The sequence below is a fragment of the Portunus trituberculatus genome, chromosome 20, assembly GCF_017591435.1.
Source record: "Portunus trituberculatus isolate SZX2019 chromosome 20, ASM1759143v1, whole genome shotgun sequence".
In the NCBI taxonomy this organism is placed as follows: Eukaryota; Metazoa; Arthropoda; class Malacostraca; order Decapoda; family Portunidae; genus Portunus; species Portunus trituberculatus.
In genome coordinates, this window is record NC_059274.1 from 13608702 (window position 1) to 13636351 (window position 27650).

At 41.7% G+C, this 27650-nt stretch overlaps 2 protein-coding genes and 1 long non-coding RNA gene across 11 annotated transcripts in view; 1 reads left to right on the forward strand and 2 right to left on the reverse strand.

Annotated features, from left to right (window-relative positions):
• Positions 1-25531, forward strand: part of LOC123506453 (BTB/POZ domain-containing protein 9-like) — a 31925-nt gene extending 6394 nt beyond the window's left edge. The window contains exons 2-12 of one of the 9 annotated variants that reach the window (XM_045258554.1): positions 3840-4033; positions 5599-5728; positions 6230-6460; positions 7015-7173; positions 7458-7559; positions 10904-11018; positions 11131-11350; positions 11595-11827; positions 14115-14304; positions 22596-22788; positions 23163-25531. In XM_045258554.1, coding sequence (XP_045114489.1) covers positions 3852-4033; positions 5599-5728; positions 6230-6460; positions 7015-7173; positions 7458-7559; positions 10904-11018; positions 11131-11350; positions 11595-11827; positions 14115-14304; positions 22596-22788; positions 23163-23750 — 2343 coding nt within the window. In that variant the 5' untranslated portion in view covers positions 3840-3851 and the 3' untranslated portion in view covers positions 23751-25531. Of the gene's footprint in view, positions 1-3839; positions 4034-5592; positions 5729-6183; positions 6461-7014; positions 7183-7457; positions 7560-10903; positions 11019-11130; positions 11351-11594; positions 11828-14114; positions 14305-22595; positions 22789-23162 lie in introns of those variants that run through there. The other 8 variants (XM_045258556.1, XM_045258555.1, XM_045258557.1 and 5 more) reach the window with 8 other exon arrangements.
• Positions 11981-23271, reverse strand: LOC123506455. Its single transcript, XR_006675429.1, has 3 exons — positions 23129-23271; positions 22787-23020; positions 11981-14298 (listed from the first exon to the last, which is right to left on the reverse strand). It is a non-coding gene; the product is annotated as an uncharacterized LOC123506455 (long non-coding RNA).
• The window catches only part of LOC123506647, a 111261-nt gene continuing 108931 nt past the window's right edge, over positions 25321-27650 (reverse strand). The window contains exons 3-4 of the mRNA XM_045258894.1: positions 27619-27650; positions 25321-25643 (exon numbers count right to left, since the gene is read on the reverse strand). The exon at positions 27619-27650 is cut by the window's right edge and continues 80 nt beyond it. The gene's annotated coding sequence lies outside the window, so the exon portion shown is untranslated. The remainder of the gene's footprint in view (positions 25644-27618) is intronic.

Below are 27650 nucleotides of genomic sequence, written 5' to 3' on the forward strand. Positions count from 1 at the left end.
TATAACCTTTAAAAACACTAACTTAGACTAAATCATTACTATTAAAGGCTTCATTTATATCTAACTTTTTTTTATTAAACACATTAGGGTGCTGTACAGTACATTTTTGGAAATAGAAATACTTGCAGTGGTCTCGCAGTACTTGTCCCTGTTCTTCCAAATTATTGATACTGTTGATCTAGGGACACCCATTTGGTCTGCAACGACACTGAGAGCTATACTGTACCTGCCTCACACTTTCTTATAAGCTCAAGCTTATCTTTGAAAGGCAGGAAATTGTGCTTCTTAGGGCTGGGGCTGGAGGTTGCTTTCCGTCATCTTGAGTCAGACAAAACGCACCGTTTTCCTCTAGTGTCAATTTTTAGTCAAATTAAGATTATGGTTTCTAATTAACACTTTTTAATAAAGTAAATTTTCTTGTTAATTGGAATGATGCTATAATCTCAAATCAATAGAATCCTGATAAGTAGATGTAAATATATTTGTATATACAGGCAACCCCTGCTTAACGAACGGGTTACGATCCTAAAGAAAACGTTCGTTGCATGAATTTTCATTAAGCAAACCAATTATAACAAGTTTCACCCCTGACTTGAACTTCCATTTAGAGTAAACAAAGCGAGTGTATCATAGTACAGTAAAAGGTTTAATGAAAGTAAAAATTATGAAGTTAAACATTTAAGCAGTTTGATTTAAGACAAAGTCATTATAATGTACACTAATGTATATATGTAGGTAACTTTATAATGGTGATGATCTTATATTTATGAAGGGAGGGAGAGTGGAGCGGGAAAGACGCTAGCCGGCAACCTGTGGAATGTAAACAAAAGGTGCATCATTGTACCGCATACAAAACTTATGTACCACATTTCCACAAAGCTTTCCATTTAATCCATTGCAGAGTCACGAGTTCAGGTGGTTCTTTTAGCTTGCAAGGAAGATACGGTCTCACCAGCCTTCTTAATAGAGTTTGCTGACTTGAAAATAGTAGAGACAGTAGATGGAGTCTAGCCATGGTGATGACCAATGCTATTAGTTTTCTCACCTCTCTCGTGTCTGTGAATAATATCCAGCTTCACTTCATGAGTAAGAGACTTTCTGGTTGTCTTAGCAATGCTAGGCGACATTGCAGGGGTGGTTGCAGGGTGTTTTGGTGGCATGTTGAGCGAGGGAAGATGAGCTGCTGCTGATGCTGTTATTGTTTTGAACTAAAAGCGAGGAAGGGTAGTGAGTGGTGGGAAGTGAGTGGTGTGCGTTTTGTCCACAAAAGGCGCTGGTGTATTCAAAAGCTTGTCGGCTTGCATGATATGGCAGGACTTTCAAACTTGAAAAAAAATTACCTGGATAAAATTTCGTTAAAGCGAGTTTGGTGTTCGTTATACGACCAGATGGTAGTAAAAGGAAACGTTCGTGGTAGCAAAATTTTGTTGTGTGAACGTTTGTTAATCGGGGGTTGCCTGTATAGATATATTTTTTTGTCCTAGCCTAGCAGTGAAAAGTAGTTCAGTTGTTTGTTTACATTTCTCTGGGACTGCAACGTTCCAAGGCTTCTCTTCCAAGGAACAACTGTCCAAGATGAGCAGCTCTGTTGCTTATGAGTGGACAAAGCTGTCTGAAGAGTTTCTCATAGGGAGCATTAAAGGCCAAAAATAGCAATGGCTTGCTGGGAGTGAAGGGGCCGCCATGTTTGTTTACAGTTGACAAATGTAACAAAGGTGGAAGCGAACTTGTGTGTGACGACCAGCGTCGACAAAAGTTGACAGTTTTCAGAAAGTTGAAAGAAAAAGTTGATGGAAAAGTGGTGGTGTGACGCTGCCTTAAGCGACGCACAGGGTAGCGTCGGTTTACACTTTCACCTTGCGAGTTTGCGGCAAATTTGGGGTGGCGGCGGATTTGACCAGGTGGGTGGCATGCGAGATATGAATGTCAAATTGGCGATAATTTGAACTGCAAATGGTTGAATCACGAGGATCCCTTGTATATGAAAACATGCTGAGAATTATTATCCCTAGGATAGTCTACTACATCAAAAAACCTTTGCTGCCCACAGCATCCACAGAAAGAGTCCCAGAGTGACGTCACTGCTTAGGCTGTTGTTCAAACCTACTTGCCTCCCTCTGGGTACACAGAACTTGTCTCTGTTTGTATGTCAAGTCGTGATGAATGAACACTGATTTATAGTTGTCACTTTGCTTTAACTTATGAGACTTGGTCAAAATGGCTCTCCTGTCATCACCATCAATCAGTTTTCCTTTGCTCTGGTCAATACAAACTACTTTCTCAAGTCTGACAACCTTTTGTAGGAAATACCAAGATTATGTCTGAGAATGTATCCCTAACTTGATCACTGTCAGAGTCAGGAAGTCCACATTTAATCACACTCTCCTCCCTATTCTCTCATTCTTTTGCCTTTCTTAACTGCTTATGTATCCTAGTATCCAATTCATCATCAGACAAGCTAGCAGGGGTTCTAGCCAAAGCTGAAGTGGCCTGAGCTGGGGGAGGAATACTTGTAGTCATTAGGTTCCTTACTGCACCACACAAAGATCCTGTTTCAAACAACTGTTTCATAGCAATTATTTGATCATTGTCAGTGTCACAGGAATGCCTAGAACCTCTTGTGCTGGAGGTGGTAAGCCTACATGATGTACACACAAACAACACACCATGCCCAGCGAAGGCAGCCATGTTGATAATTACATGTCTGGTAACCGCATACACATTGGTGATGGATTAAACCATCTCACACACCAGTCATAGTGTATGCCATCATCTCCCATGTGAAAGAGTACAAATGCATCCACTTGTTCTGCCCTTTATTGTGTCCCTCCCATCACACTCCTGGCAGTGCAGTGGCAAGGAGCAGGCCAGCATTAGAGAGAATACTTCACCTCTGCATGTATTGAATGTAACATATGCCACTCATTATTGATACATTTAGATAAAGGGGCTTACTTGGGGCAGTTTGTGCAGCTGGCTATGAAATGCAGCCACCTTATGCTGAATTGCTAGAGCAGCTGGGAAATTGCTTTGTCTGTCTGATTGTCTTGTTTGCAATTTTTCAGAGTCAAATGAGAACAACTATCATTGTAAAATTGAAAATAGGAGAAGTAATGTTAGTAATAACCATTGATTATAATGTTGTATGCAATATATGAATAAGACATTTAAATATGCTTATAAAAGAAATGTAAATAAACACAGAATTGGTCTGTTTACATCGTCATTGAGAAAGCCAGGTTACAGTTCCTCCTATTTTTCCTTTTTTTTCTGGAAAAAAAAAAAAAAAAATTGTCACAACCAGCTCATTGAAGGACTTAATCTTGACTGGCCAGTAAGACAATGGCTGCTCTCCACCATGTGAATGCTAATGGGTGAAACTTGCTAGCTGCTTTAGCAATTTGTGGCTGTAAGCAATAGTGATTTGTCTCGTGTAAACCCTTTGTTGTGTTTGGCTTTCAGTGGTGAGGGTAAATAAGATGTTGGGTGCAGAAGGGACTCAAGGATTTTTTTTTTTCCAGTTTTTGAGTAAATGAATTAAAAACAGGGATTGTCAAAAATTCTGTTTTCTGTATTTCCCTGTGATAAGGAGATATATTGTAAATCTTTCAAAAGGAAAAAAAAAAGGTTGAAATGCAGTTTGTCCAACATTCATCTCAGCAGCAAGATGACATTTCTCTTGTGATATTTGCCTGGTGATGCATTTCTGGCACTTTGTAAATGGAATTCAAGAGATAAGGAAAAAAAAAAAATGACCACTTGACTGCATGTGCTGTCAATGAATCTTAAACATTTCTTTAGCTTTAATACCACATCTAATTATCAACTTTGGTTTTCAGTGGTGAAGGAAAATGTCCAACATCCACCTGGGGCTGCCATACCCTGGGGGAGTTGTTGACCACTCCAGTAACCTGGCCAATGACATTGGCGTGCTGTACCTCAACGATGAGTACAGTGATGTCACCTTGCAGGTCAACGGTCAGGCTTTCCATGCACATAAGGTCATCTTGGCTGCTCGCAGTCAGTACTTCAGGTGAGGTGCAGTAAAAGATTATATTTCCCATTGTAAAAGTAAGAATAGCACTTTTATATCCATAAAACTGCTGAATCAAACATATTTACACTAACATTTTAGAAACTAGATAAAAATAACAATTGGATTGCTTACTTGTCAATATTTTTCTGGTAGATTCACTCAGATTTTGATGTATTGAATTTGTTGACAGAGTAGTCCCTAAAACTACAAATTGTATTATCAAAAGCAGAGACTTAGCTTACTTTACTATTAAGAGAACTAGCATATTAAATGTAGCACATGTAGCACTGATAGTAACAGCTGAAAATTAAAGAAATCTCGCTTACAAAATCATGCAGCCAACTACAGGGATTTCTCAATTTATGTGTGTTTAGAATATGTAATTTTGGAATAACTTGAGGTAAAAAGCCTCTTCATTTTTTTCATATTACACAGATTGTTTAGAATAACACGATGTCAAGAAAAATTGAGTTGCATGGCCGGTTTGGTTCTGTGAATGCAAACACTGGGCCATATTCTACAAACCGTCATAGCTAATGATGTAATCATAGCGAGATAAAATGGCACATATTTGACGTAAGTCCATTTGTGACATGATCTAACCTTGTGATGCAATGCTATAACAGGGTTAACCCTGTTCTAGCATCTCCAGTGACCCTCTTAACTCTTGTCAACATTGTGGGAACATGGCTGTATATACCATAACACAATCCCCAACAGCTTTTGTTGTTAATTTATTGATAAATATCAATATTTACAGGACTTAGCCCTGTTAATGGGCCAAATATTTAGAATTAGTATATAATGTATTGTGTACTTGTAAGTGTATCTTTAAGTACTGATGACGAGGTCGCTGTGCGACTGATACAGGATAACCTAGATGGGCCCTGGTGGCCCTTTGTTATCCTATTATTTATGTTATGTTATGTTATGTTAATATTTATGACTAATTAATGCCCTTTTTTTGATGCAATAATGTATTATAAATAACTGCTGTTAGAAGTATGATCAGTTTTCCCCAAAGTCAAACACACCTGCACAGCCTGCATGTGTTGGCCTGTTGGGCTTAATCATCTTCTGTATATTATATTTCTTTTGTTTGGGTACACTGTCTAACTATTCCCATAAATAGTAATATGATGTCAAAATAATTTAGATAAAAGGAAATTATGTCAAGAACCTATTCTTTCTATACCTATATTTAAAGCTGACAAAATAAGAGGGTCAGTGGAGTGACAGTGAATTTTGTGAGACTTGATGATAACTATGCAGAATACGGCCCCAGGTGTCACCAGTTGTTCACCATGTGTACCGATAACACGCTATATCCTTCAACTTAATGTCACCTGAATGCACTCCTCCAGACTTGGTATGTTATGTACAGTTTAGTTAAGTAATCATGTTCACTTTATGCAATTTTTACATGACACGATCCCTTCAGGAACATCCCTCACATAATTCGAGAAATCCCTGTATATGCAATTTCTATGTGACCTGAAACCATTCTGTTGCTGAGTAGTGTATTAGTATGAAAGAAATAACAATAGACATGTTTCCTTTAGAGCCTTGTTGTTTGGAGGTCTTCGGGAGAGTCACCAGGCTGTGGTGGAGATAAAGGACACTAATCTGACTGCCTTTAAGGTTCTTCTGAGGTACATCTACACTGGCTGGGTCAGTCTAGGCTCGGAAAAGGTCAGTAATGATGGCTAGGTGGCTGTGTTTGATGTGTCTGTTAGTAACATGTTTTTGTCATTAAAACAATTAAAACTAATGTTGAATTTGAGCGTATTTGTCATAGTGATTGCACACTGCACGAGACTATCTCTCACCACTTTTCTGTCTACCTCTCTAATGCAAAAGTTAACCAATACTCTCAATCCAGTCAATCATCCCTTTCTCTGGTAAACTGTCTGCTTCTGTATTTCCATCTTCCTATGATCTAAACTCATTGAGGTTTCAAGACACTTATCCCATTCTTTTGGCAAATTGTCTCATCTGCTTGGGGACTGGCATCTGATTAGGCCTTGTTTTATAATTGTTTTCATTGCTCTTGGCCAGATTTCCTCTCATATAAAAAAATAATTTCTTGAGCTTTTCTCTCTCTTGCTTCAATGACAAGTGTAAACTTTGTATCTAATTATACTTAGGCCCTTTCTCACTGAGGGGTCAAAACACTTGACATTCAAATTTCAGGAGGAGACAGTTCTGGAGATACTTGGCCTTGCTCACCAATATGGCTTTGAGGATCTGGAAGCTGCCATCTGTGACTACCTGAAGGATGCTCTGTGTATCCCCAACGTGTGTGTCATCTACGATATGGCAACACTTTATTCTCTCTGCAACCTCAAGGCTGTGTGTGAGGACTTCATGGATAAGAATGCACTCCCTATCCTCAACCATGAGTCCTTCTACTCCCTTTCTCCTGTGAGTAGCTGGTGAAAGGTGTAATAGTAAGGAAAGATAAGGAATGAAGGAAGAATGAAAACTTGAAAATGCTATGGAAAGTCTCTCTCTCTCTCTCTCTCTCTCTCTCTCTCTCTCTCTCTCTCTCTCTCTCTCTCTCTCTCTTTACTGTGAATCTTGAATTTCAGAATGAGTTTTTTCAAATGACATTTAACTTGTAGCTTTGTAAGTGGTATGACATGTTCTAAAAGCTAAAATGTATTCTGATTTTCATAAGTTTAAAACAAAGTAATATAACATTGGTCTTTTCTCACAGGCATAAATCATATAGTACTTGTGTGATTATGAAAACTTTCAGTTATGTGATATTTTATTACAGACATTTCTCCCAAAGTGTGTCCATACTCTATAGTTTTACAGATATTTTGCTTATTTTAGAATTTTTCAGTGAAACCATTTCCACTTTTTTTTGTTTGTTTAATTATTGACACTAGTTTTTTAGGTACCATTTTGCTTATTGTTTTTCCACAAAGCAAGTATCTTTCTGTTGTTAATCTTTTACCTGGTCATTACAGTCAGCCCTGAAGGCCATCATCAGTCGTGACTCCTTCTGTGCCCCTGAGGTCCACATCTTCCAGGGTGTGTATGAGTGGGTGGAGCGTAGCACAGATCTCTCCACTGAGCAGACCCAGGAAATACTCTCACAGATCAGGCTGCCCCTCATCAGCCTCTCGGTGAGTCAGGCAAGACTATTTTCTGTTTTACTCAAATCATAGAAAGTAGGGAAGAGAAATGTTTTAGGGACTACTGTACAACTTGGGAGTCTCAGCAGTCCTGCCATTCTTTTGTGTGTGTTGTTATAGAAGAGACGAGGTGTAAAAAATTGTTAAGGATGAAATCCATGAGTTAATTGGAATACATGCACACTTACATACACCAAGGCCATTAATCCCCAAAAAGGCAGGCAGCCAAAACAAGACACACAGCTTTCACATTCACACTGATTCACACCACTCAGCCCCTTGGCCCTCGACGAAGAAGAGAAAATACTCCAGTCCTCACTTTATGGGGATCATCTGCACAGCTTGGACAGTTTGGTCCAGGACAAGGCTTCTTTATAGCAAGTACCTTTCCCTACCACACCTGATTGCCCCCTCGGAGATCGCAGGATAGTATCGTAACTTGCATTCACAACTACTCTCCCTTTGCTTCTGTCATACACAATCATTTTACTATCTTCTAGTGTCTCCTCTTCCCTTTAAGATCTCACTATTTATCCATTAATGACATTATCTATATTGCAAGTCTACACCTCTCACTGTGTTTTACTATTTTGTCACTGGCTCATCCTCATTTCTCTCACTACATCCAAAATATTTTAGCACACACTGCTCTGCTTACCCTGCAAAGTCTCTCACAACACCCATTCTCCTTCTCACCTCCTCATATATGACTGCACCCATCTGAGTTACTCTATTCATACTCCTTAGACCTCTTCTGCATTATGTAAGAACAGAAGAAAAATAAGGGAAGCTGCAAGAAGCCATCAGCCCTACATGTCCCAGTCTTGCATGAGACACACCTATCTGTTTCTACTATGATCCTTATCTATACATTTATCGAATCTACTTTTATTAAAATCCCTAATAATTTAAAACTAAGAATCTAATTGTGGATTGCATTTCATTGATTTACTACTCTATTTGAGAGCCAGCCCCCTCTCTCTCTCTCTCTCTCTCTCTCTCTCTCTCTCTCTCTCTCTCTCTCTCTCTCTCTCTCTCTCTCTCTCTCTCTCTCTCTCTCTCTCTCTCTCTCTCTCTCTCTCCTCCTCCTCCTCCTCCTCCTCCTCCTCCTCCTCCTCCTCCTCCTCCTCCTCCTCCTCCTCCTCCTCCTCCTCCTTCCAAGCTATTTTCCATGCCAGCAAAAGCTGGAGGGAGTGGTGGGTGGGGAAGAGCCTTCTTCTGTGGTGTTCTGTCTCTCTTATCTGTAGCCAGTTAGAAGTAGTTACCAAACAGCCTCAAAAGGACCAACAGGTCTGTTGCTGTTTGGCTTTCCTTTGTATTCCTCCTCCTCCTCCTAACTCTGTACATGGGCCTTACTTGTTCATGTATGGAGTATGTATGCTTCACTTGTGTTCCCCTTATGCTGTTCTTTTAAAGAGGCCAGAATCAAAAGCTTTTCATCTTATCAATGCTCATCTGACTGACTGTCTTCAGCTTTGTTCTCATTGCTGCAGTGTTGCATCTCTTGCTATCGTCTACTACTCCTTTGCCACTAACTGCATCCTTGCTGCACAAGACTTCTTTCTCACATCTCTTCTGTCTATCTATAATGCAAGAGATAACCAGTATTCTTCATTCACCCCTTTCTCTGGTAGACTCTGGAACTCCTGTCTGCTTCTATATTTGTACTTTTCTAAGTACTTCTAATACTTTCAACCATGTTCAGGTACTGGCTAAATCTCAGTGGGTCTTTTTGTCAATTGCAATTTTTCTTGTCCTTGGCCAATAAGAAAAGTAAGAAAAAAAAAATCAATTTTGAATCTATTATTTCTTGTTCTATCTTAATTGCTAATTCTGAGAATTTTTTTATGGTTCTTCTTAATACAGGTCAGAATTCAAAATTGGGTTATCACATAAACAGATATATGAACAGTAAATAAAAATTAGTGTGTGTGTGTGTATTTACCTAGTTGTATTTACCTAGTTGTAGTTTTATGGGGCATGGGCTTTATGCTCGTGTGGCCCCGTCCCCATATCTACACTTATCCAATTTTTCTTTTAGAACTGCACACTCGTTGCTGACACCACTTCTTCACTCAAACTGTTCCACGTCTCAACACATCTTTGTGGGAAACTATATTTTTTAACATCTCTCAGACATCTTCCCTTTTTCATCTTTTTACTATGCAATCTTGTGCTTCGAATGTCATATTCTTCTCTCAGGATCAGTTTCTCATTATCCACTTGGTCCATTCTGTTGATCAATTTATAAACTTGTATCAGATCCCCTTTCTCCCTTCATTGTTCCTGGGTTGGTAGATCCATAGCCTTTAGTCTCTCCTCATATGTCATCCCTTCAAATTCTGGAACCATTCTTGTAGCCATTTTTTGTAGTCTCTCTAACTTCCTTATGTGTTTCTTTTTATGAGGGGTCCACACAACTCCTGGATATTCCAATCTAGGTCTTATTTTAGTACTTATCAATTTCTTCATCATTTCCTTGTCCATATAGTGAAATGCTACTCCAATACTCCTTAGCAAATTATATGTCTCTGAAAATTCTATCAATATGGCTTACCGGTTGATTGTTTTCTTCCATCGTCACTCATAAGCCCTTTTCCTTTTTTACTTTTTCTAGTTCTACTCTGTCTCCCATCTTATAGATTCCCACAGGTCGTCTTTCACTTTTTCCCATTTCCATGACATGGCTTTTGTTCATATTGAATTCCATTTCCCACTTTTTACTCCATTCCCAGATCTTATTTAGGACTTCTTGCAGTATTTTGCAATCCTCTTTTTGCTTTATAACTCATATCATCCGCAAACAGATTTATGTAGCTGTTCACTCCCTCTGGCATGTCGTTTATATATGAGTATATGAGGAAAAGTATTGGTGCTAATACTGACCCCTGCGGCACTCTGCTTTCTACTGCTCTCCACTTGGACTTCATATCTTTAACTAACTGTGTGTGTGTGTGTGTGTGTGTGTGTGTGTGTGTGTGTGTGTGTGTGTGTGTGTGTGTGTGTGTGTGTGTGTGTGTGTGTGTGTGTGTCTCATCAACACCTTTCCTCTGTCTTTAACTTCTTTCTCACTGCCAAAATGTTGCATCTTTTTCTATCTTTTATTGTTATTTTCATGCTAACAGCTCCAATGGGCTTTTTTTTTTATTCTAACATTATGTTGTCCTTAGCAGCATTCCTTCTTACGAAAAAAAAAAAAACCTCTTCTATCAAGATTCTTTATCTTACTGCTCTTCTTTTCAGCAAGTTTCAGCACTGTATATTGTAGTAGGCACTACTTAATGTAGTATTCTATTCATGTTCATTCCTAGTGCCCAACTCTTAGACCATCTTTTCATACCTTGTCATTCTTAAGGCCTGTCCTAATAATCGAGTACAGCTTGATGGCCAGTGTCTGCAACTGGGCTTAGTCCATGGTCACAAATGTAGTGTTGACTACATGGTGTTGGTGTGGTCCAGTCAAACCCAGACAGTGGTCGTTTAGGCACAGGCAGTGTTTGGTGATTTCAAACCAAAGAAAGACTCTTAGTAGGTACAAGTGGTAAGCCATTCAATGGATAAACTGTCTGCTTGTACTAGCGGGCACAGCTCGATTGTCTGGACGTGGCTTTATGCTTTTTTCACCTTAGCCCTGACCTTTGTCTCTTCTCCATCCAAAGCTACTGTAGATCCCTGATATTTGAAAGAATAATTAGAATAGTTACATGAATTTCTTTTGCAGGACCTCCTTAATGTTGTCAGACCTACAGGCCTCATCTCCCCTGACCAGATCCTTGATGCCATCAAGGCCAAGAATGAGTCGAGGGACATGGACCTTCAGTACCGTGGCTACCTCAGTAAGTTGTGACACCTCAGCTGGAGTCTTTACTGTCACATCTAGTTCTAATATGATTTGCTTTTGTCTTGGCTTTTAAGCATGGGTATTTAGAGTCCTGTCTGTCCCTGCAGTGCCTGGGGAGAATGTAGCAGTGCAGAGCAAGGGAGCACAAGTACTTCAAGGGGAGATGCGGGCCAATCTCCTGGATGGCAATGTCTCCACCTACGACATGGACCGAGGCTTCACCCGGCATCCCATTGACGACAACAATGGGCAGGGAATCCTGGTGAAGCTTGGCATGCAGTGCATCATCAACCACATGAGGATGATGCTGTGGGACAAAGACCAACGGTAGGATGTGCACCACTAGGCACGCTTATAAGCTTTCAAACATTGACTTCACAAACATTAACTTGTAGAGTGTTGTGTTTTTTTCAGAGATGGGGATAATGTTACATTGCATTTTTTTTCTTTTATTTATCTCTTGAAATGAGAAAGTGTTATATTAATGTGGCAAGGAGCATTTAAAAAGCATTGTGATTTTTTTGACAATTTTTAGATGGTTTGTATTTGTATTCTAATATGGCTCTCCCAGTAGGGGTTACTCCTATTACATCGAAGTGTCCATGGACCAGAAAGACTGGGTGAGGGTTGTGGACCACACACGATATCACTGTCGGTCGTGGCAGTACCTCTACTTCCCAGCGCGTGTGGTGCGGTACATCCGCATCGTGGGGACCAACAACACTGTCAACAGGGTGTTCCATGTGGTGGCCTTTGAGGCGTACTACTCCAAGCAGGAAGTGGAGCTGCACAAGGGACTCATAAGTTAGTTGCTGCCACCAAACTTTAGTTGGGAACTTTCCATTTTCTTTTGTTATTAATGTCTCCTTTTGCTCTGAAATTCATTCCATCATTTTGGTTTGAAATTAATTCCAATGTATTTTGTGAGATGATTTTCAAATAGGTATTGATACAAGGTTAATATGGTCAGTTTTTATTACAGCTTGTTAACCTCCGTCCAGACGAGGGGCAGTTGCCCGCTGTGTAAACACTGTTACCAGATATCATACTGCTTCAACTGTTTTGATGGTGGGAGCGAACATGATGTCAGAAGCGAGAAAACCACGTGCAAATCATCGAAGTGCCCTTGCCCGTGGTTGAAGTAATGCCTGCTGGTGTGATGGTTGGCACTCATATAAGGAGAGCATGTTGCAAAACCCTGCCAAACAAGCGAGGAATATACGATCAACGGGTTGTGCCCGGCGAGCAACTGCCCCTAGTGTGGACATTAGTTCACCTGACAGTCTTTGCCCGGTGAACAGAGTAGGGACTGTGGAACACAGCAACATCTGGTAGCACTGTTTGTTACCAGATCTGTTTCCTTTGTTTCTGTGCTTATGATGTCATTCCACTGCTTAGTATGATATGGTAACAGTGTTTGCACGGCGGGCAACTGCCCCTCGTCTGGACAGGCCTTTACAGGCTTATGTTTTAAAGGCATCTGCTAAGTACTAAAATTTGAGTCATATTGATCCCTAAAATGCATATTTACTGTCTTTATTAACACAAACTGAGAAATAGGGATTCTGGCAGGCATACTCATGGTGCACAATTATCAACATAAAAAAAAATCCCCAAAATAATTTTAACTGTTACAAGATGAAAGATTGCATGGGAAAGTCGTGTAGGAAAATCAAATATTTGTTCATTACTGGACGTAGTGTGTGGCTAGTGGTGAGGGAGTTTTTCAGTGAGCATTGTGTTGAGGGAGCTGATGGATGGGTAGTTGTTGTGGTGGGGAGGATGATGTCTGGATAAGCCACTAAACACAGTATAGTAATAAACAGTTGGGGATTTACTTATAATTATGAATTATACATTTTTATATGTACAGTAGCTTTACTATTTCCATGTAGCATAACATAAGGTAAAAGATTCTTCTACTGTAGTGGTACATAAAGGTAAAAGATTCTTCTACTGTAGTGGTACAACACAAGCATTTTATAGTCAACCACAATTTCTTTGCAGTTCAGTTTTACATTTTTTTTCTCTCCATTGGAACCATATTACTTTTACAACATGGGAGACCTTGCTTCATTGTGGAAAAATTGGCTGAATAATATGAAGATAACTGTAGCCTCTCCTTAGGTTAATACTTGCATGTCAAATAGAATCTAGGTTGCTGAATATCATTCAGTATATATAAACTTCCAGAAACTTGTTGAAACAAAATGAAGAGTGCTGCCCTGTTGTTGTTCTTGATCTTGCTGCCAACATCCTTATCTTACTAAACATTATCTATGTCATGCTTCTTGTTTGGTTAGGCTTAGATTAAGTTCAGTGGCTAGCATGCTAGTGGCAAGATATAGATGAAGATGGTCACTATCACAACAAGAACCAGCAAGACAGTGTGTATCATTAGTTAATATTTAACCAACCTTTTTACCTTGCTTTGTTTTTGCTTTTACAAATTTTCCAAACATTGACATTGTAAGTAAATCTCCCACTGTTTGGTAGTTTAGTGCTTTATCTAGACATTCTCCTCTCCACCACCACGAGTACCGAATCTACCTAGCTCATCAAAACATTTGCTCACTACCCGCTACCTCCAGTAATGAATTAATCTAGGTTTTCTTTACTTTAGTGTGTCCATGCAATATTTCATTTTATGACAGTAAAAGTATTTTTTAGAACTTTTTTCTCTTTATGTCTCTTGATGCTGATAATTGTGCACTAAATGTGTGATCACCGGAACCTTATTGCTCAGTTTGTGGGTTAATAGAGAAGCTGAAGTAGGTGTGGCTATGTAGTTGAAACAGAGACTTGTGGTGAACTAACTGGGTAGCGTGGGCCTTTAGGGAGGCAGTGTAGTCCCGCTCCTTTCTTTGAAGGAGGCGGATCTTCATCAGCCAATTAGTCAAACAAAAATATAGAGAGTGCTTTAAGTGGTGGTTTGGCAAGGCTCCAGCCAATTGTATGCCACCTACCAATTTGGGTATTCCCTCAACCCATGTCACAATTAAGTTGTATTTTATCAAATTTTTCTGTGATAAACGTGAGATTAAGTGCATGTAGAAGAAAACTTGGGGGTTTACTGTAGATCATGTTTCAGTTCCACGGGAGAATGTGGCGCTGGTGACCAAAAGTGCACTGGTGCTGGAGGGAGTGAGTCGTTCGCGCAACAACCTTCTCAATGGGGACATCCATCACTATGACTGGGACTCTGGCTACACATGTCACCAGCTAGGCTCTGGCTCCATCTGTGTGCAGCTGGGGCAGGCCTACTGGCTTTCCTCCTGCAAGTAAGTGTAACAAAAGGTTTTAGTACACTAATGAATCAGCATTTCCAGGGTAATTGTAATATTGAGGGGAAATGTGCCAGGCAGCAAAGGTCACATGGTACTGTTGGAAAAGTAGGGACTAGATTAGATGAGGAACATTAATGGCACACAGAAAGGATATAAGGGCAGTGAGAGAAAAGGAAAGGGACTCAGTGAGAATGTCAGCAAGACATGGAAAGAGAGGTGGGGGAAGGTTAAGATGAGGGATTGCAAAGGCAGGGCATGAAAGAATATTGGGAAGAGAGGAAAGAATGCCACAAGACAGGCAGAGGGGAAGGAAGAAGAACAGACCATCAAATGAGTATGGGGTTGAGCCTGGTGTGGTCAGTACGCAAGCTGGCCAGGACAGTCTTCCAGCATTTAGTAGGATGAGATGGGTTAGACCAAGAGAAGACAGAGGATTTGACAGCACAGAGTTTATTAGAAGCAAGGATGGACCAGAAAGACTGCCAATGGGCATAAAGAAAAAAAGATTCCCACTGAGCAAAAGTAGAAGCAATGCATGTGGGTAGGTGGGGAAGCTCTGCTGTACTGTGAGCATGCTACAAGCCAAAACTGAGAGGAGGAGAGGTTCTTTGATTCAAGATACTACATCAAACGAAAATTGATCATGCACTCCTGGTAGATAGCACCACATTTATTAGACTTGAGAAAAAGGAAGGATGAGAGCTTCATGCTATTGGGAAAGAAGTCCCCAAACCAAACACAGTTAAAAAGAACAAGTAAGAAGGTTAGAGAGTCAGCAGGAAGATGGCAGAGCATCTGATAATGAATGCTATTAGGGTCTGCTGAGGTATTAATTACAGCAACACTTCAAATCAGAAGTAAGTTTAGAGGGGGAGGAGACGTTGTAAAAGTGGTAGAAGAAAGTGTAAAAGTAATGGGGTTGTGCTCATGAACTGCTTTAGAGGCGGTAATCTCTGCGGAAAGATGAGAGCCATTGCTTATGTTGCTGAAAAATGAGCTAAATTCAGTAGCCACCAAGAGTGGCCCAGCAGTATCACCCTGGGGGAAATGAAGGACAGGAACAATTTATGAATATGGCACCAGACCAAAACAATGTAGGTAGAGGAAGTCAAGGTAGAGGCATAGCACACCAGTTGTTAGACTGAGCGAATGTAGCAGTCGGCTGGAACTTAGCTGAAGCACGTTTGAAATGAACAAAGGCTGAGAGCTGGCTGGTAGTGTCTCGTTTACTCCAGTTACTGATCTGGGCTGCCCACTTCAAGCAAAAGGCTCTACTGTAAGCAGGGTTCCACCAAGGAACACACTTAAGCAAAGGAGTGGAAAGTCTAAGGGATGGAGACAAAAGCAGCAGTGAGAGCAGACATGGTAAAGTAAACCAAAATATCAAAGGAAGAAGTAAAATCAGAAGAGGATGGGCAAAAGGTAGACAGAGAGGTATCAAAGGAAGAAGTAAAATCAGAAGAGGATGGGCAAAAGGTAGACAGAGAGGTAAAAGCATGCCATTTAGCCCTACCAAAGTACCAGCGAGGGGAGCTGGGAGAGGGTAGGAAGTAGGAGAAATAAGAACCAGGAACCAGGGGTGCCGGTATTAACCCATAAGAGGTCAACATACCTTTACATCACATATACTCATCCTGGTCACCAAAAATCACTTTTTTGTTTATTGTTCCATATGTATGAAAATGATCACAAAACTATAAAAAAATAAGTTAAAGTTCAAAATCGGCATTTTAAATGTCCGCTGGGGCTTTAAACTTGGCTCGCTGGTGCTGCCAGACGTACGATTTTTGTTTTTCTTGATTTTTTGTTGTTTACCGACCTTTTAAGAGCTATAAATGATAATCTACGATAAGTAAGTGTATTATGGGTCCTTATTATCTAAGACAGTTGCATGTTTTCATATATAGTTAATTTCCATTTTTTTAAATGAAGCAGTTTTATTACAAAATAATTATATTTTTTTGTCTAACACTACAAGTACCCTTTGGCTTCCTTCACATTATTTACACTATAAATGATAATCTATGATATGTATGTGTATTATGGGAGCTTATTTTCTAAGACCAGTGCATGTTTACATATATAAATAATTCCGTTTGTTTTCAAAATAAAAGTCGTATCACAAAATAATGTCTAACACAAGTATCCTTTAGCTTCTACATTCTTTACACAAGCATTATCCAATATGCTTAGTAGTGTAGCAGGGTATGATAGTCTTCAAAGCAAGGCTCAATGCATAGAGCTACATCACACTCATGACAGTAATACCGAGTGTCACTCCGTTTTTTTTGCCGTCGAGTTGTGTGACTGCAGACATGACAGGCTTTCTGGACTTTTTTCTTTTTCATGTTTTCTCGTGGCTGCAAGGTGCGTGGAAAGTGGCGTCCAGTGAGGCGCACAGGATTGTCAGCAGCATGACGACCTGGCATAGGGCGTTCCACGGCATTGTCTTCCAGCAACTGACATACCACTTGGATGACATACTCCTGTAGAGTGGGATTCTTGTTTGTGGTGTGCTTCCACAAAATATGAGCATTCAGCATGGTTACATCAATAAGGTGGAAAAATAGCTTCTTATACCACTTGAGTGTTTTACGAGCACATTCTATGGAAGAAATCATTGCGTCAGCTTTGTCTACTAGACGCATGTTGATGTTGTAGTCTAGCACACACTCAGGCTTCATGACACGTTGTTTGGTGGAGCGATCAGTGTTGTGGCTGAGAACCATCTGAGGATTGTGGATGTTGGTGAGAAGTCTTACCTCTCGTTTATCTTTCCACATAACTGCAAGTGTATCATTGGCTTTTTTGTAGGCACAGTCTCCCTTGTTTGGTAGAGGAGGGAAATATGGCATGTGTTTTCTGTGCTTCGTCACTGTTCCACACCCACCAGTCTGTCTAGAGGAAAGAATTTCAAATAATGATGGACTTGTGTACCAGTTGTCAACAAAGAGTACATGATTTTTATCAAGATAAGGCTCCATAAGTGTCATCACAACAGCCCCTGACAGTCCCAGACTCTTATCATCAGTGACTTCTGTCCCAGCCCCTATGTAAAGTACAATGTCCTGCACAAAACCAGTCTTGCAGTCACAAAGTACAAATAATTTGAGGCCAAACCTGTGGCGCTTTGATGGTATATATTGGCGAAAACCAATATTTCCACGCCACAACATCAAGCTCTCATCAATGTTGAGGTTTTTGTAGGGATAAAAAGCCTCCTTGAATTTACTTCTGAGATGATCAAAGACACTGCGAATCTTTCTCATCTTTTCAGTTATGTTGTTTGCATATGCCTCCAAGTTATCAGAGAAGTGAAGTGCTCGCAGAATATTGGTGAATCTGTTCACAGACATGACTTTGCTGAAAACTGGTGTCTGGATGACAGGATCTGTACTCCAATAATCTCTGTAATTATTTTTCTTGACAATACCCATAAGCATCACCAGGGCCAAGAAAACCTTCATCTCAGGTACTGTTATATCATACCACTGATGTTCACGTGAGTGAGGACCCAAAACTTTCCCTCCTCTCATGAAATATACATAGCGGTTTGTCTCAGTCACAATTATTTCCAAGATGTTGTCATCCCAGAAGAAATTATAGAATTCACACTCTAGGCTATCTGCTGTGAACGTTTGTACTTGTATTCCTGAGTTTGACTCATCAAAATTGAAAATTTGTGGCTCAAAATCTGCCCCATCTATCCAGTCCCATCTGACAGCAGGCCTAATTGTGTCAGGTGTAGCAGCTACCCTTCCCCTACCCCTGCCAAGTGGTGTTTTGTGGCGTTTGCACAAGAAAGAAGGGCGAGATGGGCTTGCCCGTGTGCGCCGCGCCTCATCATTGCCTCGCAAGCGTGTGGATGTAATGTCAAGGTCATCAGACTCATCATCACCTATTTGGACAACAGATGATTGTTGCCTTCCACAAGATGATCTAGCCTCCCTTCTCTTCTTCCTTGTACTGGGTGCATAAAGCCAGTCATTTGTGCTAGAATGGGAAAATGAAGTGGAGGCATGGGAAGGTTCAGGATCTTGGGAGGGAGGAGTGTATGGAGGTGGCGGTGATACACCAAAGTATTCCGCCTCAAGTTCCTCGTCTTCTTCCTCTATTTGATGATCAAATACATAATCAGGGTCATCATCATTATCATCAATGCTGATGTCACTGTCCTGATCGCCGATATCTTCCTCAAGACATAACAGCTCATCAATCTCAGCGAAAGTTAGAGAGCGGTGACGCGTTCCTGCCATTGTGACTCATAGCCAAGTGATGGATGGGGACGCTCCGACGCGGGGAAGCAGCAGCGCGTGCGCAGTGAGAGGGGGTTGGGTGGGGGGGGAGGGCTCACGCATGTGTTCAAATGGCAGGAAGCCGTGCTAAAATATGCTAGACACATACAGAAAAATAATTCATGTAAGCAGAAGGCATTTGGAAGTAGTAGAAGGCGGGAAAGTGACAAACGTACTTGTACGTGATTGACCACAGGAAGTAACCTCCGATTTCACGTACTTGTACGTGATTGACCACATACGGGTTAAGGAGAGCAAGATCAAAGTCTTGAAGGAAGTGATGGAGAGAATGGTCATGAGAAGTGACCACAGAATCCCTCCCAAAGTGTGTAGTGACAATTGAAGTCACCAACCACAAGGAGGGGGCAAGGGAGATTGGAAAAAAAAGGGAGTGAGGACATCAAAATCAAGAGGCTGGGAAAGAGGAAGATAAAAGAAAACAGGAGACAGCCAACAGCATAGATAGGCATGAAGGACTGTACAGGAAAGTGTAATAGGGATAAGAAGAGGGGCAGAAACAACAGACTAGTGAAGGAAGATAGAACAGAAAGTGCAGGGAGGAAAAAAGCAGTATTAAGGAATAGGAATGAGCATGAAGAGGGGCAAGAGAGGAAATGAGTTGATGAAATCCTGTCGATGAGCACATAAACAGTTAATATTCCTCTGAAGGATGGACATGATCAGAAGGTAACAAGATTCAGAATGGGGATAGGGGGCGTAGGAATGTCTGGACGGATTTATGTCCATAGGAAGCAAGGGAGAAAGGGCGGGGCCAGGAGCAGGTGAAAGAGGAGGGGTAGAAGGAGAGCATAAGGTTGAGAGAGGAGATTGGCATGGGAAGAAACAGGAGGCAGGGAGAGAGAGAGAGAGGAGAGTTGTAACAACAGAGGAAGAGAAGACGAAGAGGACTGCATTGAAGAACAGGCGGGGGAAGGCAGGTGGGAGAGAGGAGAATAAAGCAGGTAAAGGCAGAGGAAGAAATGCTGAGGGCAGAGGGAGGAGTGGACTGGCAAAGAAGGAAGGGGCCAGAGGGGTTTGGCTGGGAAGGGGGAACAGTAGAGGAAGCAGACTAAGTGGGAGTAATCGGGGTAGGAGGAAGGCATGAGGGAAGAGGGTGGACAGAAGCTACGACCTGGACAGGAAGGGCTGGGAGGGAATGGGACAAGTAGATAGGAGGGATGGAAGTGGGAGCCGTGCTGTCTATGAACGTGGCAATGGCATCGAGGGTCTCAGCTTTGGAAGGGACGGGAGAGGAGGGGACAGGGCAAGACTTTTTACGTGGGTGGAGAGGGGATGAAGAGATTAAGGCAGGAACAAGAGAGGAGACTGGGGGTGGATGGGAGGGAGAGGCAGGAGCAGGAACAGGAACACAGGAGAGAGTGGAGGAAGGAGTATCAGGATCTAGAGCAGAGGAAGAATTAGAGCAGGAGACCAAAGATGGGGAAGAGGAAGGGGATAGAGGAGAGGTGTGGGTGGAGGAAGGGACAGAGGAGGGAGGTAAAGGATAGGGGTGGGAAGAATACGACATGGCAGATAAGTGATAGGCAGAGTGGGTGAGGAGAGGGGGTGAAGCCCTGGCGACAGGCTCCCTGATGAGCCTCATGCAATGTGAGGCCGATTGTGGAAGCAGATACCAGCAACCTCAGCCTTAAATTTATATGTTGAGCAGCCGTGATAGAGAGCTTGTGAAGGCCACCGCAATTGCAACAACAGCGGATAGGAGCCAGGCAATCTTTATGGACTTGGCCATGGCCACACAAGGGCAACGAAGAGCAGAGCAGCAGTGATGCTCAGGATGGCCAAAACACCAACAGTTTCAGCACTGGCAAGGAGGAAGGACATAAGGCTGGATGGGGTGCAAGACACCTCCAATATAGTAAACATGATGGGGAAGTTCTTGATGTCGGAAAAAGATCTGAGTAATGGTGGGAGTCTTCCAGCAACCCCTGGGAGACCAGGTGTAGCAACAAATGCTGACAGAATCTTAATCACTAAGCAGGTCAGCATCACAATGTGACCAAGCCTTGTCATCAACTGGACAATCCCAGGAAGAAAATTAGATGGTGTCAGTACATGTATTGAGACGGGCATCGGGTGTCATGCAGAAGGGAGCGCTGGACAGGGCCAGGGAGGTGGTGGCATAGTGGATAAAGTGGTGAGCATGAAATCAGGCAGACATCCATGCATAGGTTCGAATCCCACCACATACTGCTTTGAAGCTATGCCATTTGTCGAGTGGTTTAAAGTTATCCACTTGTCACCATTATACCCAGGTTCTAGGTTACACCAGAGTTGCGCTTGGGTGGTGTATGGGCCCTAATATGGGTACCACTATAAATAAAATTGCCTGTGCCACTAATGGGTGGAAGCTGAACAGCACTTCCCACATAAACTATTCAAGTATTCCTGCAGGCGCTATAGACCATAACATTAAAAAGAAATGGCTACAGATTGTACACGGACAAGGCAAGTATGGTCAGGCCAGATCCGGAAATGGATCCTGGCCACCTGTTCTTAAAGGCAGTGCTGAAAGATTAGGGTATTTTTAGAGAAGGGAACAGAGGGTGGGATAACAAAAAAGGCAATCCTAGCAGTAAGCGGGCAAAGAGGAGATTGTAAGAAGAAAGACAATACACAAGAGGAGCTGGTTCAGGGTTGTGCCATCGCCTTCCTAGAGGGAGGGGAACATAAGAAGCCAAGGTTACAATGGAAGTTGGAGTAGAGGAGGAGGGAAGGGAAGTTTGGGAAGAGGTAAGAAAAGGAGAAGAGAGAGACAGGATAATGGGGGAAAAAGGGACAGCAGGATGGGTGTCGGAAACAGAGACTGCATGAGGAGGAACAGGGGGCAGAAGAGAAGAGGAGACAACAGGAGCACAGGAAGAGACCGTGATAGTAGAAGAGAAGGAAGAGAAACTCTGAGAGCCAGACCCTGAACAAGACATGGGGGGACAGCAAGAGGAGGGAGAGGTGTGGGAGATTAAATAGGAGTAGGGGCAAAGGATAAAGAAGTAGGAGAAGCTGGGGTGGAAGCAGAGGATAAGGCAGTAGGAGAAACTGGGGTGGAAGCAGAGGACAAGGCAGTAGGAGAGGCTGGGGTGGGAGCAGAGGACAAGGCAGTAGAAGCTGGGGTAGGAGCAGAGGACAAGGCAGTAGAAGCTGGGGTGGGAGCAGAGGACAAGGCAGTAGGAGAAGCTGGGGTGGGAGTAGAGGACGAGGCAGTAAAAGCTGGGGTGGGAACAGAGGTACAGGGGGAGCATTGGAGAAGTAGAACATGGTGACTATAAAGACATAGAGGATTAGACCCTCTTGGAAGTGGGGCATGTCATGGAGGAGAGAGAGAGAGAGAGAGATAGCATAGATACCCAGAATGTGTGCGGATGTTGAGTGCGAGCATTTGTTGTGGCAGGTGGGCCAAGAGGGAGAGTCAGGGTCAGTGCCATGGAGGATGGGAGTCAGGTTGATGAGGGGCAGACCCTGGAGCCCCTGTTGAAGATAAGTTATAATTTTCATTGTTAGCTATGGTGAGGCAGGTTAAGGGGAGGGAAACGAGTCCTTGTCCACCTGTTAAGAGCTCTTATGAGAGATAAGACAAAATAAATGCAGGGGTACCTTGCCCGTGGCTCAATGAGGCAGTTCACGGCTGGGATGAACCCACCCTAGCATCCCATCCATATGGCTGTCACACCTTGGGAAAAGGGAGGGGAAGGACAAGAAAGGGAGGAAGAGAGCCTGGCAAATTTAGTCGTTCTAGGGGTTATGGCATAAGGCTTCCAGGACAGCAAAATGGCCCCAAGGCATCAGGCCACAGCCTCTGTATACACCCAAAGCCCTCTCTTGTCAGGAACAGAACCTAGTATGGGAGGGGTATTTTTTATATTGTTTTAACTGTATTACTGATTAACCTGCTACTGAATTGTAATGATGAATGATGTCTGGAACAAAAATGTGCACTCTAGAAATTGTGTTGTTACATTTCATTAATGTTTTCAGGTTGTTGCTTTGGGACTGTGATGACCGTTCCTACAGTTACTACATCGAGGCCTCTGTGAACAACAGAGACTGGGAGCTCATAGTGGACAAGACACGAGAGGCATGTCGGTCCTGGCAGACTCTCACCTTTGCCCCCAGAGCAATTGTTTACTTTAAGATAGTAGGAACGTTCAACACGGCTAATGAGGTACCTGTATGTCTTTTGTTGTTGGACTCTGTATGTTTGACTCTTGAGTGTGAAAGTTCAGCTAGTTATATTACATCCATTATTTTAATGAGGGAGTGCACATCCTGTGATCCTTTGAGGTGCAGGCTTAGTTTGGCTTGTAATGTTATATTCATCTTGGCCCAAATTTTTACTGCAAGGCTTTTCTTTCTTAGTAACATGTTCTTGTCACTCAAATCCAGGATATGTGGTCCAGTTTCTGAAAGTAAAAGTGTGACAAAAAAAATGTCTTGTGAAACAGACTAGATCCTTTATAAAAGCACATTAATAATTTGAGACATGGTACATACCCCAGTGCTGTGAATACCTGGCAGTGGATCCAAGATGTTATTCTGCTTCAGGTTTTCCACTGCGTCCACTTTGAGGCACCAGCACAAGTCGGGTCAGAAAACCGGCCCCGTGTGAAAGGCTTTGACCATGCTGTTGCCCCTGTGCGGCCCCATCCCTCCGGCGGCAGCATCGAGGATGGAAGAGGCTCCCCTGCAAGTGTTGAGGCTGTGGTGATGGACTCCAACCTTGTTGCTCTGGAGGCAGGACCTGTAAGAGAGAGACTAGGTAGCACTGCTAGATCTGACCACTCGGAGGAAAGCAGGATGAGGGAGGAGGGAGCAGTAGGGAGAGTAAGGGATGAAGGAGCTGTAGGGAGAGTCGAGGAGGGAAGTGTAGGGAGGGTGAGAGAAGATGTGGGTGTTGGGGCCAGAAGAAGAGAGGAGAGGGATGTGAGGACAAGGGCACGGGAGGAAAATCGTGCAGGGAGGAGGGGGGAGGACACAAGTGCTGGGGAGAGAGTAAAAGAACAGTGTCCGCGACCACAGACACCACTGCCCGAAGTGGTCGTGGTTCCCGAGCCCAAAGCAAGGCACCCACGACACCACTGTCTACAAGATGACTCTGATGATGATGAGGAAGAAGAAAGCAAAGACAAGTAATGCTTAATGTGACACTTGGTTAATGGCAACCTGGTAGTAGGAGCAGGAAGTGTAGGCTTAACTTTTTCATCATCTCAGAAAAATAACAATGTGGTACAAAGTAAAAAACACAACTGGAGGTTGCCAAGGGAAAGCTCTGAACAATGCAGGTCTGTCTGGGCAGGAGCATGTGTGGTCATCATGAGTCTGGTACTGCTGGTGGCTGCAATCATGCTCTGATAATTTTTGCTTAACCCCCAAAATAAGTAATGTTACACTTCAATCATTAATAATTTAATATTTTGGCACACAGTATGTCTTAATGCTATAAAATATGAATTCAGAAGTGTATGAATTATGTAACAATATGACTGGTAACACATGGTTTGAAAACGTGTATTTTACATTGAATGTAAAAATCTGTAAAATGTATAATTTTGTACCCTTGAAACTAATGAAATTAGCAAGACTGCATTAGTTGAGTCTGTGGGTTTATGGCCACAGGTGGCTAAACTAGTTTCAGGCTGTGCTCTGTGAATATGAATGTCATTGACGTCATAATGGCCACAGGTGGCTAAACTAGTTTCAGGCTGTGCTCTGTGAATATGAATGTCATTGACGTCATATTCCTGTAGATAAGTAAATTAAGAAATAAATTGTGAATTTTATGGTGTAGCTTCTAAAATGTTCTGAAATAATTATTGAGTAAATGCATTATAAAATAATGAATGATGGAATGACATTCAAGAATTGATTTAAGGCAGGTGTGAATAGAACCAAAAAGTAAGGATTCTGTGATAATCATGCCATCTACACAAATCAAAGCGTCAAACAGTAGGAAGAGAAACAAAGATAAAGTGAAAATGAAAATAGTCATAGAATTTGTAATACAGGAATGGCCGTGGTGTAAGAGGTCAAGAACTGAAATGAAATGTGATCCATCAGTGATCAGTCTAATTGTTCCTGTCATTCAATCCCCTGCTGGTACAAGTCAGCTCCCGCCAACTGTCAACACTCCTCACCTCCTCACCCAGCCTGTGCATCCTCCACCCTGCTGATGCTCCTCACTAGTTTCTTATATTTAAATACTCGCAATTGTGCATGTTTACTTTTGTTTGTGGTGATAGTCATTAGAGCCAGTGAGCAGAGCAGGGCAGGACTGAAGGTAGTGTGGAGGGAGGTGCATGTCAACATGTCTGGCTCTGGGTCAGTCAACTAGGTGTCACAAAGCAATGTATACCCTACAGGTGATCAGAAAATGTGGAGCTTAACTTTATTCATCATATTCAAACTTTCCTACAGGCAAGAGAAAAATATATTTTATGGGAGGTGTTTTTGTTCTTTGCTGGTTTTTACATCAAGAGAGGATCATCCTGCCACTTGTAGTTGTAGTGGTTATGACTCACAGCATGACCCTTCGTAACTAGTCTCTCAACCTGCTTCTGATACTCCTCATTTTCTTTTTTTTTTCTGTGCCAAATAAAAGTTTTTCTCCTTGTAAAAAGTGCATATTAATTATTGTATAGTTGAGTTGTTGCACAGTTATTCGTTATATAGAAAGTTTTAATTTATTTCTTTTAACTTCCTGTACCTGGCCTAGTTTTTAAGTAGTGCTTATTTCTCTAATGTTCATTTGTATAAAGTTCACACATTATCAAGTTATAAAGTTTAGCATCATCACCTTTCTCAAAGAGTGGAGTGTGTGCTGTCCAGCACTCCTCTACCACTACCTCTGGCATATTCCTTGGTTTTCTAAATAAATACCTTATTAATATGCAACAATAAAATGTATAAGGCATTTCCAGGTTTGTTTCCTTAACCAGAGTGAATGATAGCTTGGCCATGTGGGAGAGGATAATGACGGCATTAAAGGAATCCTTGGTGGGTGTGTGGGCGTGGATGTGGAAGGTTCATCTATAGAGATAAGGAGAGAATGGTAGATTTAGCGGCATCATTTGACCTCATGATTACAAGCACATTTTTCTCCAAATATGAAGAGCACACCATCACCTATAGGAGTGGAAGCAATGCAACACACATAGGCTATGTAATGTATAGGTGATCACACATAAGTGAAATAAAGGACTAGAGTACTTCCTGGTGACGTGACTGTTGCACCACAATAGACTGGTGAGGAGTCTGCAGGTAAACATGGCAAGACAAATTTTTTTTCTTTTTATGTAGGAGAGAAACTAGCTAAGAGCAACAAAAATTGCAATAAAAAATACCCACTTAGTCTCTGGTCCCCAAATAGAGTCGAGTTCATTAAATCAACGGAAATCTCCCTCTTGATAGAGTTCAGGTCATAGGAAGGTGGAAATAGAAACTAGGCAGGGAGTTCCAGAGTTTGCAAGAGAAAAGAATGAATGATTGAATATATTGGTAAACTCTAGCATTAGAAGGCAAGAGATGCGATGGTGAGAAAGAAGCTGAAGACATGATAAAGTGATTCAAAATGGTTAAAATGCAAGACAAAAGTGCTGGAAAGGCTGGACGATTGTTGATAGTGGTAGAAAACGAATGCGGAAATTGTGAGAGGTATAAAGATCGTGAAGTAACTACTGGGACAAACATTAGTAAACCACGTAGTGGAATGAAGATAGAAACAGGTGTAAGACAAGAGTAAAGGAGGAGGCGAAGTGGAAGTGGGAGCAAACAAGGAATCAAGTGAATAAAGAAGAGTAGGTACCCTAGCTGTGAAAGAAGGTGGCGGCGGCAAGGGAAGAAAGAAGTAACAGTGGCGAAAGGGGAAGCTTGTGAGAACGTGTACGAAGAATTGTTACACCTCAAGGCCGAAAGAAAATATAATAGCTGGCAAGAAATTAGAACAAGGCAACAATGGATATTCAACACGTAAAACAAATAAAGGATATTGAAGGGCGTGTGCTAAGTAGCGAGAAAGTGTCTAATTAAAGGTAGAAGAGTGTTAAGTAGACTACTGAACGAGGATAATCACCGGAATACTTTGAAGAAGGAACTCAGTGTGTGTAGGACCAACGAGGCTAGTGGAGAGAATGGAATAAAAAAAAAAAAAAAAAAACATAATAAAAAAGCAGTTGATCCTATTAATACCCTCGTAGATGCATGGTTGGCTTTAGAAAGTAAGGAGTTGATATTTTGTGGGGACTGATGATGATTGAGAATTAGGAAGCTATACCAGAGGAGCGGCGAGAGCGTAATAGTCCTAGTTAACAAAAAAAAAAAAGAAAAAATGTGAAGGACTATACTAGCTTAACTAATCCTGTCCAAAAAATGAGTATCTGAGAGGGTTATGGATGCGAGATTGAAGCAAGAGGTGATATTGCCAGGTCAATTTGGGTTTATGTCTAAAAAGGGAATCACTAATGGAACTTTTGTGCTTAAACAGATCACAGGAAAGTACATGGAAAAACAGAGGGAAATATACGCAATATCAATACGTTTGGAGAAAGTATCAGATCGACTCCCGAGGCAAGAAATATAAAGAAAAGGTGCTATAGAATTAATATATAGTTACCCAGTTAGAAGTTAATTGAAACTAGTCTCGAAACAAGTGAATTAATCAGATAGAATTTATGATACGACGTGTTCGGTACTTATAACATTGTTCAATGGAATGAATGGAAGTCTTTAATTTCAAAGGTGTTTTCATGATTCTAGTGATATCCAAATCAATACCGTGCCTAAGAGGACTTATCTAAATTTCGTGGCCTTTAAAATTAATCCATTTGAACGAACAAGCGTTTCAGAATACCAACAAGGAATAATTAATATCTACGAGTTCGAACAGGTCTCGAAACACTAGATAAAAATAACTTCAGGACTCTCAAGGCTAACGAAGATTAACGTAACGATTGTTTAGCGCTTATTTGTGAGAATACTAAGACTGCTATGATTGTCTATTGGTCACCTTCATCTTTGTAACTCAAGGCTCCCTCCAGG